A 17,458-nucleotide genomic window follows, 5' to 3' on the forward strand; every position below is an offset into this window, starting at 1 on the left:
CACTGTGACCTCTGCCTCCCAGGTTCAAGTGATTCTCCTGCCTCAGCCTCCTGAGTAGCTGGGATTACAGGCATATGCCACCACACCTGGCTAATTTTTGTGTTTTTAGTAGAGATGGGGTTTCACTATGTTGGTCAGGCTGGTCTGGAACTCCTGACCCCATGATCTGCCCACTTCGGCCTCCCAAAGTGCTGAGATTACAGGTGTGAGCCACCATGCCCGGCCCTAGAACTTGCATTTCTAAAAAATTCCCAGGTGCTGTTTGTTTATTGTGCTGGTCCAGGAACCACACTTTGAAAACCACTGCTAAAGCAGGAAAGGTACCAATCAAACAAATGTGAACTCACAACTAAAGAAAAACAGATATAGAAGAAAATAAGCCACCATGAGTGAGAGTCAGGAAAATCAATTACCAGCAGATTTATATCCCAAGGCACTTGATACATTGAAACTATTAAGTATAGAATATGAAATAACTATGAAATGTTTAAAGATATGAAATGTAGAATCACAAAATAAGATAAGAAGAAACTCTAAATTGGCCAAGCAAATTTGAAAAAGAGCCCATACAAATATTTTAGAAATGAAAACATAGTTGTGAAAATGAAAAACTCAAGATGTGTTAAATAGCAGATGAGACATAGCTAGAGGGAGAATTAACGAGCTGGAAAATAGATCTGAAGGAATTCATTCTCACACCCCCACTCATTCACTCTTCCAATAAACATATAGTACCTATTCTATGCTAAGAGGTATGCCAGGCCATGGGAATAAAGAGATGAATAAAGACACATTCACTGCCCTTGAGGGGAAATCAGCCATTTGTATACTAAAAGATATAATAAAGAATCCTGGGTGCCATATTAGGTTTTTCATCAAAAGCCATGGTGACACAAGAGATGGAATGGTTAACTCTTTCTGGGACATTAGGAAAGACTTCTTGTAGGAGGTGACCTAATGCCATTAGTGTAAAATCCAAACTCCTTCCCAAGCCTACCAGGCCCTGTGTGATCTATCGCTGCCTATCTCACTCCAGCTTCATCTCATGCCTCTCTTGTCCACACTTACTGTTAGTCACATGAAACTTCTTTAAGTTTCAGGAAAACTCTGTATTTAGATCTGTCCAATATGATAGTCATTAGCTACATGTGGCTGTTGAACATTTGAAATACAGCCAGTGCAAATTGAGTTACGCTATGCATGTGAAATATATTCCAGATTTTGGTAACTTAGCACAAAAAAGAATGTAAAACATTCCATTAGTAAGGCTTTTATATCATATGGTGATAGTATTTTGGATATATTGAGTAAAATGAAATATGTCATTAAAATTAATGTCAACTGTTTCTTTTTACTTTTTTAATGTGGTCACTGGAAAAATTTAAATTATGCATAGGGCCCACCTTTTATTTCTGTTGGACAGCACCATTCCAAATTCTCTCCCCTCCTCAGAGCCTCTGAATATGCCGTTTCCTTGACTTGCAGTGTTCTCTCTCTCCCTCTTTCTCTGGTGGGCCATCCGGTTGTTTAGATAATTAGTTTAAAGGTGACCTAATTCAGGGACATTTCTTTGGACACCCTACCCAAGGAGGTCGCTGCTATTTCTCTCTAGCCCAGTGCTGTGTATTTTGTACTTGGTGCATATTTACAAATGACACTTAACTTTATTTCCTTGTATATTGCCTTGCCTCATCCACTGGAGTCTAGTGACCAGATGGTAAACCTCAGGAAGGCTGGGACCTGGTGGGTCTTAGTCCCCCTGTTTCCAAGTATCTGGTGCAGAGTCCAAGCTCAGTGTGGACAGTGAATGGCCCAGTGAATGTCCCCACTAGCCCAGGGCCTGGAGTGGGGCAAGGTGGTTGGTGATATGGCTTTCTCTCCCTGCCTGCCCTGGCCAGGCCCTGGAGCGGCTGATTCATCCCCAGCTCTGTGAGCTGTGCATAGAGGCACTGGAGCGGCACGTCATCCAGGATGTCAACACCAGCCCAGAGCGGGGCGGCGAGGAGGCCCTGCATGCCTTCCTGCTCGTGCATTCCAAGCTGCTGGCATTCTACTCTAGGTGAGCTCAAGGTCCGGCGTGTGGTGGCTAAAGTCTCCCTGGCCTCCCCACTCCCCTTATTCCCTCTGTCTGAAAAGCACCACCTGCCCAGCCAAGAATCACCTCCTCCATGAAGCCTGAAACCTTCCCAGATTTGATTCTTCAACCCTTTCCAGCTCACTCATTTCTCTGTATCATTCCTTCCTGGAACACTGTCTTATAGTCTCAATCTAGAACTTCCCTTTGTGTTGTTCTTAGTCCCTGGTGCTTTCCCACTGCTAAATCATTTTCTTTTCTTTGTTCTATACAACCAAGTTTTACTTTAAAATTTGATGAGTGAATTAATTGTGTTTGTGCCTTGCCCGTCTCCAGAAAGGATTAAGTACATTGCTCCTTGAGGGCAGGGGCCAGGCTCCACACTCCTTTAACCTGCCTGCCCCGTCTCCTGCTGGGCACATGCTGATGGGTGGCTGTGCTCCTATGTCTGCAGCCACAGTGCCAGCTCCCTGCGCCCGGCCGACCTGCTCGTCCTCATCCTCCTGGTTCAGGACCTCTACCCCAGCGAGAGCACAGTGGAGGATGACACTCAGGTCTCAGGGCAGCTCTCTGGGCAGAGGGAGGCCTTGGGGAAGTGGTTCAGAAAACCTGCCTGGAGAGTGGTGGGCGGGCTCCCCCTGGGGACTCCATGTTGTCTAAGTCACAATTCCGGGTGTGTGGTTGGGCGTGACTTCTTTCCCACTGCTTTCAGATGTAAGGGGAATTCTGGAGTGCACATGGTCCAGTGGGTTCAAAGTGCAGATTTATCAAGTCAGCCATGGTGTGAAACCCAGCTTCACCACCTGGCTGTGTGAGCTGAGCTTGTACTTGCACCCCCCAGAGCCTCAATGCCCTTATCTGTGCAATGGGAATAACAAAGCATCTACCTCTCAGGGGTGTTTGGAGGGACAAAAGGCTGGGTTCCAGCAGAACCCGGCACCGCCTGGGGCATAGTGAATGCTCAGTGAGTGTTGGCCACCACCATCGCCGTTGACCTCATCACCAGGGGTAATGGTGGGTTGGATACCAGTGTGTTGGAATTTCTGGAATTTCCACAGAACAGACCGCCTAGAATCAAATCCCGGGGAAGTCTGAGGACCGCACACCCAGGACTGCACCTGGAACGGGTGGAGGGGTGGGGCTTCTCTGAAGCGCTGGGAGGCAGAAGGGGTGGAGGGAGCCAGGTCAGATAGGAGCTAACCAGCCTCTTCCCTGCCCTGCACAGCCTTCCCCACGGAGGGCCCGGAGCAGCCAGAACATCCCCGTGCAGCAGGTGTGGAGCCCTCACTCCACAGGCCCAGCCAGGGGGAGCTCTGCAGAGACGGTGTGTGCTGTGCACTTCGTGGAGTCAGGGGCAGGAGGGGATTGGCCTCTGCAGGCAACCAGGCCTTTCCTGCCCCTCCCGGGAGAGCAGGGACAGGGTTGAGCCAGCTGGGAGAGCCTCTCAACCTGAGCCACCTTCTCCGTTCCAGGAGACAGACAGCTTCTCCCTCCCTGAGGAGTACTTCACACCAGCTCCTTCCCCCGGTGATCAGAGTTCAGGTGAGGCCTGGAGGGAAGCAGGAGGAAACAATAGCTAGCTGCCTGCAGCAGTAGCAATCAGCAGCCCAGGACGTTTGTTTAGGCTTCAGTGGACCCCGTTTGTTTAGGCTTCAGTGGACCCCGTGCCTCCTAAGACATGAGTACAGGTACCCGTGTTCCTAGAACACAGAGTGCTATCTGCGGCTCCCCATCTTCCCTGCCAGCTCCAGCCTGAACTCAAGGACTGTTAAGACCACTCCACTGATCCCTAATGCTATTGATGACAAGTTGATTATCATCGTTTAAAACTTTTGAACATGCATTCTCAGACTCATCTTTCTTTTTTGTAATTAAAAATTAAGTTAAATTAAGTAATAATCATCTCATTTCAATACATTCTAAAATATAAATATTCAGCCTCTGTAGTTTCTCCTTTACCTGTTTCTCCAAAGTATGTGGGTAAACAATAAAAAAAACTATAAATATTCAAAATGGGTCAGGTCTGTTGACTCACGCCTGTAATCCCAGCACTTTGGGAGGCCAAGGCGGGTAGATCACTTGAGGTCAGGAGTTCAAGACCAGCCTGGCCCACATGGCAAAACCCTGTGTTTACTAAAAATACAAAAATTAGCCAGGCATGGTGACAGGTGCCTGTAATCCCAGATATTCAGGAGGCTGAGGCAGGAGAATCACTTGAACCCAGGAGGTGGAGGTTGCAGTGAGCTGAGATCATGCCACTGCACTCCAGCCTGGGTGACAGAGCAAGACGCTGTCTCAAAAAAAAAAAAAACAAAAACTACAGATATTCAAAATGTTACAAAAAAGTAGACAACCTTGCTTAGAGAAGTAGATAAACCAAAATCCAGACCGTTGTGGTCACTATGAATGAGCATTACATTTATTTCTGAAGTTCTTAGGAAAATAAAAAGGATCCTGTGGTCCATCCACATCATCCGATAGAAGAAAGAAGGCCAGGGTTTCAGGAGGAGAAACCTGTTGGGGACTAGGATTTGAAAGGAATTTATTATGTGGCTTCTTTTAACCAGTGGCTCCCAACCCTGGTACATTGGAATCACCGGGCAGCTTCAGCCAGCCCAATTAAGTTACAGTCTGTGGGCCTGGGACCCAGGTGTGAATACTTCTAGGAAATTTTCCCAGGTGAGTCCAACGTGCCTCGGGTGCAAACCACTACTGTGCACAGGTTTAGGTTACAGTATGCTTTGCCCCTTGGCTGCATATTAAACTCACCTTTGGATCTTTAACAATCATTCAAGCTGAGCCTATACCCAGAGATGCTGACTCAGTTGACCTGGGCGTCAGAATTTTGTAAAGGTCCCCAAATGATTGTCATGTGTAGCCACGGTTGACAACTACTGGGTTAGATGCTCTTAACTTTAGGTCCTTGGACTGGCTAGAAGCCCAGGACCCCCGAGACTCTATGCAAACTCGTCTATGCCTGTGCAGTTCCTGGGGTGAGGGTTCCTAGCTATCTTCAGATTCCCTGAGCTCCCAATGAGCCTGAGACCTGTTGAGAAGCAGTGCTTCTGGGTAATCTCCGAAGTTCCTCTTACCACTCCCTTCGTCATTCATTACCGTCCTCCTCCCAGTCCCTCTCTCTCTCGACAGTGGTTTTTTATGCCTCAGAACTGTAAAAAAATAATGTTGTTCCACCATGCACAGAACTCACAACTTACAAATGGCTTGGGTTGCACTCATCCATTTGTAAATCAGGTGTTTAAGACTAGGAACACACTTCCCCCAGAGGAACATGACTATAAATGAGGGTTGTTTGCAATGAAATATAAGAGGTAACAGTATTATTACAGACATCATATTTCAGATATGTGGTGAGTTCAGTAGGTTTTAGTGCGCTATATTCGGAAGGAAATCCACCTCAATTCCCAGCACACAGTAGGCGCTCAGTAAGAGCTTGCTGGTTGAATAATGAGTGCGCAAAGGTGGACTGTGTGTGCTGACTCCTGAGGGGCGGGTTGAGGTCTGAAGGAATACAGGGGACAGAACAAGGAGGGGATTAGGGAGCAAGGGAGGGTCAGCTTCTCTGCCAGGCCCAGGCCGCCTCAGCCCTGGTACTGCAGAGTTCACCTTGTGCCTGCCAAATTAGGATGAAGGGGTGTTGCCCAGCCACATTACCACCCCTGCGTGGAGCTGGCAGCCAAGGGCGGAGGTTGTGGGGGATACCTGGACCCCCTACCCCATGCTGTTGAGCCATTGCTTACATCTCATGATACTTACATCGTTATGTTATTACCTGTGGCCTGCAGGTAGCACCATCTGGCTGGAGGGGGGCACCCCACCCATGGAAGCCCTTCAGGTGAGTTTCTGCTGTGTCTGCCTGGGCTCCAGCTGATCTGAGATGCTGCAGTAAGTGTTGGGGGCTCTGAGGGTTCCGCCTCCAGGGTCACTCTACCCATGGGAGCCCTCCTCCGGCCCACCCCAGGCCTGGTCAGTACAGGTGCCTGTCCTGGTGCCAGAGCTCAGCGCAGAGGCAGGGTCTGGGGACAGGCTGTGAGGGGTGGTGAACTTACCCCTCCCCTCCCCCAGGTGCTGTCCCTCAGCTCCATTGTTCTTGGGAGTGAAAGTCCAATCGGATTTTTGATTTTTTTTTAAGTGAGCGTGTATATTTATTGTAGAAAGATTGAGAAATACAAAAGTAAACTATAAAAAAGGGAATGAAAATTACTCTGAATTCTGTCCTCAAAATGAGATTAACATCTTTGGGTATTTCTTTCTAGTCTTTTTTTCCTGTGACTTTACACACACACGCACACACACACACACACACACTACATATGTACACATGTGTATTTTTAAAATCAGATTTGGATGCTAACATGCTTCATTATACTTTTTTATTTAGAATTCTTCCATTTCCTAAGCAGTCTCACAGTGTGGTTTGTAATGATTGTCTGGGAGTCCATCACATGCATATGTTATTTATCTAACAAATGCCCAGGACAATCGCATCATTGTGTCCAGTGTTTGCTGTTATATATAATACTGAAGAGGAATTTTTGTGGCATCTCTCGTGATTTCCTTAATTCTATAATTTTTAGAACTAAAGGCTTTCTTACTCAGATCCCTCTGTAAGGCTGGAGCCTTGCTCATTTGGTCACTTTATGCCTCAGTTTCCCCAATTTGAGTGGCTGTTGGGATATTCTGAGGGTGATTGAAATGATACAATGTTGAACGTTAGTACCTCTGTCTGTTGAAAATGTGCACTCCCCATCCACGAGTGTGTTTCTCTACCTTCTCTGTCCTCTCTGTGCCACCACCCAGCCCCTCTGCCACTGCCCACTGCCCTGCTTGTCATCCAGACTGGAATCTGGGCAGAAAGATCCAGAAGCAGCTGAGAGGGGCAACAGCGGAACTGGAGCTGCGAGGACAGGTTCAGCAGAGTGCAGGGATTTAAAAAACCGGAGTTTCTTAGAGCTAAAAATGTTTATTTCTTATGGTTCACAGATAAGGCAGCAATGGGTGGGTCCGACTTAGGGATCCCACCTCTCACTTCAACTCTTCTTCCTCTGTAGATAGCGGAGGACACCCTCCAAACGCTGGTTCCCCACTGCCCTGCGCCTTCCAGCCCTAGAAGGATCTTCCTGGATGCCAACGTGAAGGAAAGCTACTGCCCCCTAGTGCCCCACACCATGTACTGCCTGCCCCTGTGGCCGGGCATCAACCTGGTGCTCCTGACCAGGGTAGGAGAGCCCCTCACCCTGCCCTGGTGACGCTTAGGGCCGGCACGGCTTCCCCAGGGGCAGCCCTGTTCACTCTCCTCTCGGCCCTTTCCCTCAGAGCCCCAGCGCGCCCCTGGCCCTGGTCCTGTCCCAGCTGATGGATGGCTTCGCCATGCTGGAGAAGAAGCTAAAGGAAGGGCCGGAGGCCGGGGCCTCCCTGCGCTCCCAGCCCCTTGTGGGAGACCTGCGCCAGAGGATGGACAAGTTTGTCAAGAATCGAGGGGCACAGGAGATTCAGGTGAGACCCAAGTTCCAGTCCTCCCCACCTGAGGAAGGGGCAGGGCTGGCAGCAGGGTCCATCGGGTCCACCGCAGCTGAGGGGCCAGCAGGCCTGGGTTCCTGTCCAGGCTGCACCTCCACCAGGCCTACGATCCTTGTTTTCCCTATTATGAAATGATAACGAAAACTTAGCTGCTTTTTAGGTTTTCAGAATCTTTTTATGTGTGTTTGGCAGAACATGAATTATAATTCCCCTTTTTTAGGTGTGGAAACTAAGGCTTAGATAAGTTTTAGCTTGGCCAAGATTATGCAGCTCATGAGCAGTGGAGCCAGAGCCTGGATGCAGTGAGCAAGTGCAGGCCAGGGATCCGCCTGTCGCGGGCTTCCTCCTGCAGCGGGGCCAGGCACCCGGGCTCACAGGGCAACACGGGGATGTGCAAGTCATGGCCCCACCCTACCCGTAGCAAGCTTAGGGCCCAGGTGGGGAGCTGAGACCAGGAGACACGCGAGAATGTGCAGGCAGTAGAAAGAGGCCGTCACCCCGTGCTCTGACAAAGCCCAGATCAGGGCCTGGACAGCAGTGAGGTGGGTGGGGGTTGACACTGGATTTAAGCAGTGGCAGTGCCTGGGTGTTTGAGGAGCTGGGACCCATTGTGGCTGGAGTGCCTGTCAGTCTGAAGGCTGCAGGATTGGCTGGAGGAGGCAGAGCAAGCAGCTGATGCCCCAGACCCAGGTTCCTCTTCACGGAGGCAGAGGCAGTGTCGCATCCCGCAGTGCCTCAGGGCATCCTAAGGAGCCCTTTCACTAGAACACCAAGTTCTTCTGCTTTATAGAGATCCTGTGAGGCCGCCCCCTGCATGGCTACCCCATGCCCACCCCATGCCCTCCCAGCTCCTGCAGCAGCACCTCCTCTGCACACCCCAGCCCCTGCCCTATGTGTGCCCACCGACCCCGAGGGGCTGGCCTGGTCACTGTGAGGGTGCTACTGTACGTGCCTGCGCCCATCAGACAGTGAGCCCCTGGAAACTGCCCTTAAATAAACGCTGCTAAGTGACTGGAACATGGCACACTGAAGTCTGCAGGGGGCTGGTGGGGCCTGCCAGGGTAGCCTGCATTGGCCAGATGGGCAGATTTGTCTGGGGGCCCTGTGCCCTCTCAGAGCCTGATCTGGGAAGGACTTTGGCCTGGACCTCACTGGAAACATGGTGGGGATGCAAACCTGCCACCTGTCTTCCTTACAGAGCACCTGGCTGGAGTTTAAGGCCAAGGCTTTCTCCAAAAGTGAGCCTGGATCCTCCTCCGAGTAAGTGGTGGGCCTCAGGACAAGGGGTGGGTCATGTGCCCAGGCAGACTGTTCCCTGGGAGACCGCATCTCCTCCACCACTGCACATCGTTTATCATCAAAATAATTTCAAGAAAGGAGATTTCTTCCCACATATGTGGCACACCATGTGGAGAAGCTGGGAAGCTCCTTCCTATTGCCTGATCAGCTGTGGCTGCTCCCTTAGGTCTTTCCATCTGTCTGTCCCAGGAGCAGGAGCAGGGTGGTCCACCTAGGAATGAGGGGCTCCCCAGGTCGGTCTGTCCTGGGTGCGGGAGTAGGGTGGTCCACACGGGGCAAGGGGCTCCCCTAGGTCTGTCTGTCCTCGGTGCAGGAACAGGGAGGTCCACATGGAGTGAGGGGCTCTCTAGGTCTGTCTGTCCGTCCTGGGTGCAGGAGTCAGTTGGTCCACATGGAGAGAGGGGTCCTCCTAGGTCTGTCCTGGGTACAGGGGTGGGGTGGTCCACATGGGGTGAGGGGCTCCCCTAGGTCTGTCTGTCTGTCCTGCAGGTATGGGGTGGGCCACACAGGGGCAAGAGGTTCTCCAGGTCTGTCTGTCCTGGGTGTAGGAGTGCGGTGGTCCACACGGGGCGAGGGGTTTTTCTAGGTCTGTGTCTGTCCTGGGTACAGGAGTGGGGTGGTCCACACAGGGGCGAGGGGCTCCCCTAGATCTGTCTGTCCTGGGTGCAGGAAAAGGGAGGTCCACATGGGGCGAGGGGCTCTCCTAGGTCTGTCTGTCTGTCTCTCCTGGGTACAAGAGCGGGTTGATCTACACGGGGCGAGGGCGTCCCCAGGTCTCTCTGTCCTGGGTGCAGGAACGAGGTGGTCCACACGGGGCAAGGGGCCCCCCTAGGTCCCTTCTGCTGTGATGCTCTCCTCTCTCATGCCCAGGCTGCTCCAGGCATGTGGGAAGCTGAAGCGGCAGCTCTGTGCCATCTACCGGCTGAACTTCCTGACCACAGCCCCCAACAGGGGAGGCCCACACCTGCCTCAGCACCTGCAGGACCAAGTGCAGAGGCTCATGCGGTAAGTGCGGTGCAGCCCCCTGGATGGCAAGGGCAGGGTCTGGGGCCCGTACTTCCTCCATGCAGCCCGAGCTTCCCCCGGCAGGGAGAAGCTGATGGACTGGAAGGACTTCTTGCTGGTGAAGAGCAGGAGGAACATCACCATGGTGTCATATCCCGACGCCGGGGCCCCAGCCAGCCCAACAAGCCTCTCGGCTCTTCTGCCTCCACACCTGCTCCCTAGAAGGACTGTGGGCCCCAGGGAAGGGGAATATATTTTCCACCCCTCAGCCGCGCACCACCTCTCTGAAGGAAAACAATAGGACACAGTGACCCGTGTGCCTTGTCTATAGGAACATTCCAAGCTGAAATTACAGGAATTCCTCCTGTCCCAAAGTTAATTCACAAAAGCCATAAAGACTCTTTATGTCAGTGTTGCCAGCTGGCAAAATGGTAATAGATATCCCACAAGGGGTGGAGACGGGGTGGGTTCCTGTGGTCTAGCTGGGCTGAAAGGGCCACGTCCTTAGATCATCAGCGGACAGTGGCATGTAAAAGCTCCGAGAAGGCCTACAGTAAATGTTTATCCCTGTTTCAAAAACCCTTCCTAAGACAATTTGACCCTTTTATTATGGAACACTAATTTCATTGAATACTGATTTTCCATGGAACTTGATGTAAAACAGCTTTTCCCACATCATCTCTGAAGTGTCCAGCCCTCAGTCTCCTGAGGCAGGTCCTCAGTGGGCAGGTGAAAGGATGCCAGAGGGCCTCTTTAGCCACCAGCTGCTGCCCTTCCATGGATATCTCTTCCCCTCCCAAATGGGAGCCTTCCAAACGCTCATGATGAAGTGTAAGGGTTTAGCAAGGTCACAGTGAGGTGCATAGGTTGGGCGGTCAGCTAGGCTCACTCGTGAACCAAGTGGCTGTGCTCACATTCCAGCCTCACGTGTGTCTGACTTAAATTCATCCCTCATGAAAACGATGAACTGAGCAAACCATGTTCCTGTAGGGCCAGAACTGCCCATGGCAACTGTGCAAGCGTTGAGGATCTTACAGCTTTTCAAGGCCTGGGGAGCTGGGAGGTAGTGGGGATCTGAGGAAGCAAGGATACCGGGGGCTTGGCTGAAATGGAAGCTGCTGGAGAGAAGCAGTCCTGGCCCTCCTGCCACCATGACTAGGCACAGCTAGAAGTCCAGGGCGAGGACAGAGGCAGGTCGTCCCTAGCTCCTGGCTTGGTAAGCACCTTAACTCAGACCTTCACCTACCTAGAAGACTTCCCAGGCTTGGTGCATTTCATCTACGTGGACCGCACCACCGGGCAGATGGTGGCGCCTTCCCTCAACTGCAGTGAAAAGACCTCGTCGGAGTTGGGCAAGGGGCCGCTGGCTGCCTTTGTCAAAACCAAGGTAACCATTCGGGCCCAGGGTGGGGATGGGTGGGCCTTAGCCAATACTGGGCAATCCCTGCTGGTGTGATCCACATACCTGGGGCTAGCAGAGTGCGCTGGGCAGCAGGCCGGAAGAGGCAATGGCCAGTGCCGGCATAAATAAATGCTCGACAAGTGTTTGTTGAATGAGCTAGAATGGAGAGAATGGCAAGGTACATCAGTTGGGCATCAGAACTTAAAACAAGGTGATTTCTGTTAGGGAAGCATTCCCTGGAAATTATCTTATTCTCCTTATTTAACTGACTGGTTTTCATGGCAAAGTTGTATTTTTGGTAGGGGGAGGACTCCTGCCACTGTCCAAAAAAACTGTACGTGTGTGTGTATGTGTTCTTTCTTTTTTTGGGGGGGGGTGGTGGGGGGCAAGTGAAGTGTATTCTAATGTTTAAAACAAGATGGGAAGATGGGAAGTTGGGTGGCAGAGGCATGTGTTGGAAGCCCAGACCCATCTCCCACCAGTTACGTGGTTTTGGGCAGTACTTAGCCAAGTGTCAGTTTCCTCATCCGTAGAAGGAAAAAATAGTGCTATTTATGTCACAGAGTTATGAAGATTACATGAGAGGATACGTGTCAAGTATTTAGCATAGCACGTGGTACAAAATGCAGATACAGTTCATTCAGTACTTACTGGCAGCATCGTCATCACCATCTTCATCCTTGCCCCTCATTCTGGAGACAGTCAGGGTTATCTTGGTACGTTTTTCTTTTTGGTTTTCTGTGCAGTTTGTTGTAGTTGAGATCACTCTGTATGTGCAACTTTGTCACCATGTTTTCACTTCACATTATATCAGATGCATTTCCTCATGCCATTAATTCTTTATAGACATGATTTTTAGCAGCTCCATAATAGTCCATCATGTGAATGTAACATAATTTATTGAACCATTTCCCTGATGTTTAGACATACAGATTATTTCTAGGCTTTTGCTGTTATAAATAATTCTGCAGTATACACCTTACATACATCTGTGTCCCCATCTCTGATTATGTCCCCAATATGGATTCCTAGAAATGGAATTACTAAGTCAGATGGGAGGAATGTTTTTAAGGTTATTAATGGATGTTGTCAAATTACTTTCCTGAAAAGTATAATCAATCCATGGCAGATTTAATTAATAATTGCACAGTGATGCAGTTTGGAGCAGATCGCCTGTCCCTCCCGCTAAGGGTAGAGGAACGGGCTCCTCGAGTCTCTTCCCAGCCCTGAGAGGTGGGAGAGAGCCCACTGTCCCTACTGCCTTCCCTGGGGCACTTCACTGGCAGCACTGGTGACGGTCCCTGCGTCAGGCAGGAGGACATTCCCAGGGGAGCTAAGGCATGTGGTTTCTCAGGCCCTGTGTTTCCATCTGACCCCTTGGTGAGCTCTGATTTGGACTTCACCCCTGGCTCAGGACATCCTACAGGGTCACTCACCTGGCCCATCATCAGTTCCCAGCCTGAAGGGCACTAGGATGGATTCAGGAGACCACACCTTGTTCTCCTGTGTTAATTAATGATGTCCCTGGCTGTTTTCTGGCCTGAATGATCATTTCACTAATTTATTTATTTTAATATTATTATTGTTTGAGACAGGGGCTCACTTTGTCACCCAGGCTAGAGTGCAGTGGCACAAACACAGCTCACTGCAGCCTCAGTCTCCTGGGCTCAAGCGATCCTCTCGCCTCAGCCCCCCAAGTGGCTGGGACTACAGGTGTATGCTACCACACCTGGCTAATTGTTTTGTGTTTTTGTAGAGAGGAGGTTTTGCTATGTTACCTAGGATGGTCTTGAACTCCTGAGCTCAAGCAGTCCACCTACCTCAGCCTCCAAAGTGCTAGGATTATAGGCATAAGCCACCACACCAGCCCAGTTCACTGATGTATGGCTTATGTGTATAGTAAAGTTACACAAAGCTTTTTTACATATATTTTGCCCCCACAGTAACTGGAGGGTAGTCCATCCATCCAATAATGATTTATTGTTGAGCCTTCTGCTCTGGGCCAAGGCAGTGCCCAGGTACTAGGAGAGGCCCCTGGCACTCACGGAGTTTCTCGTCTGCGCACTTTCCTTCCTTCGGAGGTGAGAGCTGCCCGGGCAGACCAACGCTGAGAGAGTGGTGGTGCTCACTCTCCTCTTTTCCCCAGGTCTGGTCTCTGATCCAGCTGGCGCGCAGGTACCTGCAGAAGGGCTACACCACACTGCTGTTCCAGGAGGGGGATTTCTACTGCTCCTACTTCCTGTGGTTCGAGAATGACATGGTAGGTGAGGCCGAGTCCCTGGGCCAGGACAGTCCACACACACTTCCTGCCCTGTAACTCTTGGATTCGTTTCTTCTGAATTGTTGTCTGTCTGTCTCACCTTCTCTTCTTGTTGCTGGTAAGCCCAGCAGATTGGGACCCAGAGCTCAGAGGTCACATTTTCACGTGGGCATTTAACTGCTTTGTGACCTCTCTGCCCAGCTGTCTGGCAGACTCTTGCCATTGTCCATGTGGCATGCAGGCACACATGTGAGCAGATAGGCACACGCCCCACTGTGGGAAACGCGACTCAGATCATACACTTTGTCACTAGTGCTTCCATGTCGCCAGCATCACATGCCAAGCATGGCACACGGTCATCCCTGTGGCATAGGCCCCTGAACTCAAGAGCATAGGCCCTGCTTGAAGCAGTGAGCCAGGCCACCCAAGGAGACGCTGGTGGTGTGGCTCGGGGCCCTGGCCTCCTGGCCGTACACTGCTTCCTCTGGGCCTCACTGTTACTGCAGAGTAGGCTCCGGTGAGGGGAACTTACTGTGTGTGGCCACCTGCCCCTCTCCTCCTGTCTCCCTCCTCTCTGTCTCTTCCCTTTCTTTGCTTTCCTCCTGTTTCTCTTTTATTTGCATCTCGTTTGTCACCATGAATGGTTGTTCCAGCTCTCAGGAGCGTTCCTCCTCCCTCGCAGCCCTTGGTCTCTGGGTCCCTGAACTACTGTGCCTTCCCCTGCACCCACCCTGCACCCTCTTTGTTCACTGAGGGTGACAGCCATCCCTTTCCATAGGGCAGGGTGGTTCCTGGGGCCCTCCGCCGCTGTTCTCTCAGTCATCCCTCACAGTCTTGTGCAGTGGCTAGGGCAGGGATCCCTGACCCCATTGTATGGATGGAGACACGATGATCTGGAGCTCAGATGCCATGGCCAGGGCCACCGAGGTTGTTAAGTGAGGAAGCCGGAGCCCAAGCTCTGCTCCCCCAGCCTGCAGGCTCCCAGCTTTCCTCTGTGCCACTGGAAGTGCCCAGGACTTGTGTGCAACAGAAGTGCTAGAAAATTCCTGTGACCTTTACCTTCACTTCTAGGGAAGGACAGGAGTTTGTGTGCTTGGGTGGCCCCGTGGGGTGATACAGTGAGGCAGAGCTGTGAGCTGGAGAGGCCAGGTTTGAATGTCAGCCACGCACCCCAGCTGGTGCCACAGGGGCAGCCCTGCACGCTGCAGAGTCCACTCCCCCTGCATGGCAGGCCACAGTGGCCCACATAAGCATCAGCTAATCGCCATGTTCGCACACAGGGCACGTCCAGCAGATCTTAATTCCCTTCCCACCTTATCCCACCCTGGGAATTCCCAGTTCTTTCAAAGCAGAGGCTTAGGCCTTTTGTGAATGCTCTGCTCTTCGAGATCCTGTATGACAGCCCTGCAGGTTGCCCTCCTGAGCGTGTGTTTGTGGCCTGTGCAGGTCCAGGTATTGATGGGAATGAGAGCTACCCTGCCAGCCCTTGGAACTTTGTATACTTTGTCTCTAATGTTCATAAGGGGACTGTTGTTATTCTGACTTCAAAGATGAAAAACCAAGGTCCGGGCATTTTCCCAAGCACCCAGCACACAAGGCAGAGCCAAGCCAGGCTGCAAGCCCGGTGCGTCTGACTCAGGCCCGTGTGCTCCCCCGACACCCACTGCCTCCCTGTCCTCCCTCCTCAGGGGTACAAACTCCAGATGATCGAGGTGCCCGTCCTCTCCGATGACTTGGTGCCTATTGGCATGCTGGGAGGAGACTACTACAGGTGATGGCGCGTCGGGAGCCGCTGGGGACCTGGGGACGGACGCCCCCGTGTGGGTGATAAGTACTCGCCTCTGCCGGGAGCGGCTTCTGCTTCAGCAGTGCCCTACCCCGGACCCAGAAATCCACGCTGGGAACACCTTCCCAGCTGGGCCTGTGTGCAGTGAGGGAGGATGGGTGTGGAGGGCACTTCTGTGTTCCTACCACCTTCCTGCTGGCATGGTCTTGGCAGCACAGGAAACGTCTGCGCCCGGCCCAGAACATCCCCACTGCTGCCTCGTAGCCAGGATGGCACTGTTAGTGAAGAACAGGAGCAAGTGTCAAGGCCCACGTGCAGGGGCCTAGTGAGATGACCGAGGACATGGGCATTTGCTCGCAAGGGCCCAGAGAGGCCTCTGGCACTGGAGGAGGGCAACAGCCTCGCTCCTGAATCCCGTCCTCCCTTTCCTCCCCAGGAAGCTCCTGCGCTACTACAGCAAGAACCGCCCGGCCGAGGCTGTCAGGTGCTACGAGCTGCTGGCCCTGCACCTGTCTGTCATCCCCACTGACCTGCTGGTGCAGCAGGCCGGCCAGCTGGCCCGGCGCCTCTGGGAGGCCTCCCGTATCCCCCTGCTCTAGGCCAAGGTGGCTGCAGTCTGCCTTTGCACCCCGTCCTCCAGCTGCTCTTGCTTGCCACTGTTCCCCATGGCAAGAGCCTGCAGTGGCCATCCTGAGGATGGGGCAGAGTGCCCAGGGTGGCCCCAGGGTTTCTAAAACCCCACCTAGACCACCCTCCATGTGGGGTACTGTGCAAGGCCCCAGATCCTTCTCTCCTCCCAGGGGCCCAGTTTGTCTTTGTAAAACAAAAGTGGCAGCAGCTCCTCTTCTAGAGCTGCCTCTGCCTTTATCCTGGGAGATGGGGAGGAAGCCCCATCTCTGCTGTTCCCTGAGTGGAGGAAGCCCACCCGGCAAGCTCTCTCCTACCCCAGGTAAAAGATGCTCCTTTGCCTGGGTTTGAATTCCAGCCCTGCCACTTCCTCTCTGCATCTCCTGGAAAGTTTCTTCTATTCCCTACATTTAAAGCGATGGCACCTCCGTCCTAGGGTGGTGTGAGGATTACCCGATGCGGTAGGTGCTCAATAAATATTGGTCATTGTTATCACTGAAGCTCAACACGCTTGTGCTTCTAGACCCTTCTGTTGTGCAGATAAGCCCTTGCTAAGTCCCAGCCCCTTCACGCTCAGCTGGCGTCTGCCCTGGGGCTAGGGTTCTCAAGCCCCTGGCCCTGGCCCAGAGATACGGATTCGCTTGGCGGCCTTGGAGCCCAGGCTTTGATGTCTTTCAAAGCTTCCGTGGTGCGCCCTGGATTAAGAACCACCACCCAAGGAGTACAGCCCCTCTCTTCCAACCGAGAAGTTCCTGTCCCAGAATGGACCCAAGGACAAGAGATCCTGAGAGCCCTGGAACTGGGAGCATCTGCTCCTCTGAGGCCAGGAGGCTGGTGCTGGGCCAGAGAGGGCGGCGTGGCAGAAATCAGCGTCTACCGCAGCACAGGAACAGATGGCCCTGTGCTGTGCATGCGGGAGCCGCGCCTTCTGTGTCTTCAGTCTTGAGCCAAAATTCGCACAGACTGGTCTCTCCCTTGCAGGGGACAGCTTTGGGGAGGCGTTGGGGGAGCTCGAACCCACACGTTGGTCTAAACCCGGAGAAGGAGGCAGTGAGGCAGTGTCCCCTCAGGTGACTGGATCTGTGTTCCTCCTTATCATCATCTGATGAAATGGCAATGAAAAGCATGGATTGTGGAAAATACAGAAAAGCATAAAGGAAAAAACTCCAATCCTCTGAGCCCACCAGTGTTCAGGACACCTGCTTTTGTCACCTACTATTTCCCTTTAGTTTTTAGCAGTGGCTAGATGTGATATGTCTAGTTTAACCAGTCCCCTTGATCTTTCTATATAATAAATAACACAGGGGTGGACATCCTGAATCAGATCTTAGCAGAGATGCTCACATGCGGGGTAACTGTCCATGGTGTGTGGAGGGGTCCTCGGAACCCCCTCTTAGGATCATCTCCACATACTCTCCCAGTTCTGAGATTCGTTACCAATAGCAGGTTTCCTTCACACTGCCACGT

At 52.0% G+C, this 17,458-nt stretch overlaps 1 protein-coding gene across 8 annotated transcripts in view; it reads left to right on the forward strand.

Annotated features, from left to right (window-relative positions):
* HPS1 (HPS1 biogenesis of lysosomal organelles complex 3 subunit 1) overlaps positions 1-17,300 on the forward strand; it is a 31,362-nt gene extending 14,062 nt beyond the window's left edge. For 6 of the 8 annotated variants that reach the window (XM_023206369.2, XM_023206374.2, XM_023206373.2 and 3 more), the window contains 14 exons: positions 1,899-2,059; positions 2,529-2,628; positions 3,300-3,398; positions 3,547-3,616; positions 5,878-5,927; positions 7,144-7,311; positions 7,409-7,588; positions 8,811-8,872; positions 9,782-9,916; positions 10,001-10,066; positions 11,159-11,303; positions 13,465-13,578; positions 15,267-15,349; positions 15,801-17,300. In XM_023206369.2, coding sequence (XP_023062137.2) covers positions 1,899-2,059; positions 2,529-2,628; positions 3,300-3,398; positions 3,547-3,616; positions 5,878-5,927; positions 7,144-7,311; positions 7,409-7,588; positions 8,811-8,872; positions 9,782-9,916; positions 10,001-10,066; positions 11,159-11,303; positions 13,465-13,578; positions 15,267-15,349; positions 15,801-15,963 — 1,596 coding nt within the window. In that variant the 3' untranslated portion in view covers positions 15,964-17,300. The remainder of the gene's footprint in view (positions 1-1,898; positions 2,060-2,528; positions 2,629-3,299; positions 3,399-3,546; positions 3,617-5,877; positions 5,928-7,143; positions 7,312-7,408; positions 7,589-8,810; positions 8,873-9,781; positions 9,917-10,000; positions 10,067-11,158; positions 11,304-13,464; positions 13,579-15,266; positions 15,350-15,800) is intronic. The other 2 variants (XM_023206372.2, XM_023206371.2) reach the window with 1 other exon arrangement.
* The last annotated feature ends 158 nt before the right edge of the window (positions 17,301-17,458 follow it).

The sequence above is a fragment of the Piliocolobus tephrosceles genome, chromosome 9 (genome assembly GCF_002776525.5).
Source record: "Piliocolobus tephrosceles isolate RC106 chromosome 9, ASM277652v3, whole genome shotgun sequence".
Classification (NCBI taxonomy): Eukaryota; Metazoa; Chordata; class Mammalia; order Primates; family Cercopithecidae; genus Piliocolobus; species Piliocolobus tephrosceles.